Genomic DNA, 3334 nt, shown 5'->3' with positions numbered 1-3334 from the left:
AATTAACAAATATAACACCAAAACAAGGAATACACACTATCTACCAACAGAACTCTTGGTAGGGTTCAGTTTAGCTTTGTATGTGGTCTATATGGGAACTTTTACAAACTAAAATACCTGAAAAATCCCACTGATGTTTGAAGGAGCAACAATTGCTGTGGCTTTTAGCTAGATTCAGACTCGGGTCCCGAGCTCTGAGTTTTTAAATTAAAATATACCGAAATACAAATTTCTCTTTGAAGCCCTCCCCCCCCCCCCGCCCTCTTTCTAGAACTACAGAAACTTTTCATCCAGTGAGTAAGAATCGTATCTCTTTACTGACTATGGCTAGTTTGCCACAGGTTGTACAAACGGCCTCTCTGGAATTTTAGACTCATTAAAAAACAACGCTGATCACTCTCTAGTACCAACCAGAGTCTGATAGTTCTCTGATGGTTTCACTGTAAAAGCGGCATCACTTCTAATTGCACAGACACGTTTGAAAACCTTCCTTTCTGGCTACCAATAAGAAAGACAACCTCCACATACCAGGAGCTGTGGATACATTTTTAATCCTCCTACAAGTTACAGCGATCTATCTTTAAAGTTTAAGCATTCCCGGCTGTCCCTGGCTTTCATCTTCCTCCTGAGGTATGAACAGGAACCAAAAAGCATTCACTTGGTCCGTTGTGGATCCTTTACTTCCACCACCAAGATTCCGTCGTGACAGAGGATGGCAGACAAGTCTTTGGTTTCGACTCCATCTGGCAGTTTGTACTGTCTGGTGAAACTCCGCGATACAAACCCGTGCTCGTCCATTCTGGTTCCGTGCTGTGCCTTGATCAGCAGCCAGCCCTCGAAGGTCTGGATGATGATGTCCTCGGGCAGGAACTGGACCACATCGAGCAGGATCTGGAAGCGGCATTTGCCTTCTCCAGGCCGCGTCTCGGTGGAGGCTGAGTCCTCTGCAAGAGCCTGTGGCGTACCTGTGCCTCTGGCTTTCCTCAGGTCCTCGATGGTTGGCCCGGGCAGTGCGTACAGAGCATGATCCAGTCTGCAGTCTTCCAAGCCTCGAGCTTCAAACTCCTCCTGGTAGCGCACTGGGGTCTCTATGAGGTGCCTCAAAATGATTTTTGCCATAGCAAGTGGCAACTCGAGCGTTGAAATGCTTCCCTTCCGTGAGTGTCCAGCCCCTGGCGTTGCCTCCGGATTTGACTCCTAGCTGTAGCAGCTTCCTTTACAGTCCCGCCCAGACAGCCGTTTAATTGCGGCTGAATCAGACCTGCGCACTGACTCTTGTCTTTTCACACACACTGACAATGAATGGCTATTTATAGCCGCCCCTCCGGGTTGCATTTAGCCCACAGCCTGCACAAGCGGGCCAGGAGAGGATCGCTCTTACATGTTCCCGTAGCCTTGGCCGGCCTGTCTGTCTTGTTCACCCCAAGAGACAAAGTAGAAACCAGAAGCAGCGCTGGAAGATCACAACGTGTGACCTTCCCCCGTGAACCAGAGGGTGTGCAATCATCTCAGTACAAGCTGGCTGGGCCTCTTCCCCGGCCTGAAAATCCGCATCCAGGGGGGCGAGATTCTAGCTTTGGCTTATGAGAAATGAAGACACGTGCTCCATCAATTTCAAACAACTAATCAACTCCAGCTAAGTTCTGATCCTATACTGTTCATTTTACTCTTTTGTGCTTAAGGGACATCTGAGCTACATCCACTGTTTTGGTTTTGGTTTGGTTTGGTTTTGGTTTTTGGTTTTTGTACATTTGACGCAGCAAAGTGAGAAACTTCAGAGGGGGACAGAGAAACTCAGGACTGACAGAAATAGTCCATAGCAGAGGGGGGAAAATGCCAAAGCTTTCAACTGTTTCATATTAAAGTTCAGAAAACAAAGAATCTACTCAATGCCATACGACTGAATGGGCAGAGACACTACAAGTCATTTCTCAACTGAAGCACCCTTCATTGTCCTTCTACTGGAAAAGAATGAAGCAGCTGCTACGGAACATCTCCAAGATATGCTACGGGAAAATAAAGTCTGTGTGCTGCTGGTCGCTACCACCGAAGTGTGTCTCTGTCTCTCCACCCAGGTCCGGCTTGCAGGCTACCTTCAAGGCTTCTGCTTGACAGCCCTGCCACAGACTGCCCAGGACTCCTCACTCGGCAGTGTCCAGGACAGTCTGATCCCTTTTATTTTCTTTAAGCTGCCTAATGTTTGACGTAAACCGGTCAGCTGAGAGGAGCATTGACTAGTTGTTGATTTGTTTGTTTGTAACTGTCTTAAATGGTACATGTAGGGTACTTTTCTGAACTTCGCTTCCTTAATCTTCAATGAAAGCCATATTACTCGCAGGAAGGTAAAACTATACTTTTTATGGAAAGAGAGAATGGACAGGACAGAAATGTACATATATAGAGAGATTCTATAAAGTCTCAGATACTGTATAATTGTACAATGGTTTGTGGGTCTCTGTAGACATAGGAAACACAGACATGTGTGTGTCTGTGGCATTACATATTCACAAGGAAGGTGGAAGAGAACTCGAGTGGAAAATAACCAAAACTATCCCTAGAGGTGGGGAGTGGGGGAAGACTCCATAATTAAAAGATGAACCTCACTACGTTGTCTCCTTGGCTAATTGCTTCCGAAGGCTTCCAGGACACAGCGGCTCATTTAGAGGATGCTAATCGCAGGCATCCAGAGTCTGAGAGAGCTTTCTAGAAAAAGTCATGGAATGCTCTGTCTGGGGTGCCTTAGCCAAAAGAGAGCATCGTGATTACAGAAGACGAAGGCACCTGCACAACTGTAATGCAGACTTTAAAATAAGAAAGAGGGCGCTCGGCTGGAGTGTGAGCATTCGGAATTGGAGCAGGACACCCGATGTTTGGGCAGTTGTTTAAGAAATTGCTTTAAAGAGAAAAACAATTCTTCATATTTTGATAGTCAAAAGGCCAGTTGAGGATTTTTTTTTTTAAAAATTAGATGCTAGCTTAGAATAAAAGAGTTAACTCAAATCTGTGCCTGCTTTCTTTCTTCCTTCCTTCCTTCCTTCCTTCCTTCCTTCCTTCTTTCTTTCTTTCCTGCCTTCTTTCTTTCCTTCTTTCTTTCTTCCTGGCCACATCTGTAAGAAATATGTTTGCCACCATGATCCAACTGAGGACACACATGCATATCTGGTGAGGATCGTTCAACCTTATTACACAGAGACCCTCTGATGACAGCACTCGTAACCCCCTGAACTGATTTCCCAGCTCTGGATTGACTACGAGTGATAGTCGAAAACAAGCCCACCTAAATTTCAGCAGTATTGGAACAATGTTATTGTCTCGGGATAAATTTTCCCTCTGT

The 3334-nt window shown here is 45.7% G+C and overlaps 1 protein-coding gene across 1 annotated transcript; it reads right to left on the bottom strand.

Annotated features, from left to right (window-relative positions):
* Nucleotides 1-278: 278 nt before the first annotated feature.
* Hspb3 (heat shock protein family B (small) member 3) lies at nt 279-1608 on the bottom strand. The gene has a single exon (XM_052159626.1). It carries the CDS (start codon nt 1117-1119, stop codon nt 655-657), a length of 465 nt encoding a protein of 154 aa, XP_052015586.1. The 5' UTR covers nt 1120-1608; the 3' UTR covers nt 279-654.
* Nucleotides 1609-3334: the final 1726 nt, after the last annotated feature.

The sequence above is a fragment of the Apodemus sylvaticus genome, chromosome 16 (assembly GCF_947179515.1).
Source record: "Apodemus sylvaticus chromosome 16, mApoSyl1.1, whole genome shotgun sequence".
Lineage (NCBI taxonomy): Eukaryota > Metazoa > Chordata > Mammalia > Rodentia > Muridae > Apodemus > Apodemus sylvaticus.
This window is presented reverse-complemented; position numbering and strand designations above follow the sequence as displayed.

Coding starts and splice junctions, on each gene's coding strand:
- Hspb3 (XM_052159626.1), bottom strand. CDS start 1,119: ATGGCAAAAATCATTTTGAGGCACCTCATAGAGACCCCAGTGCGCTAC.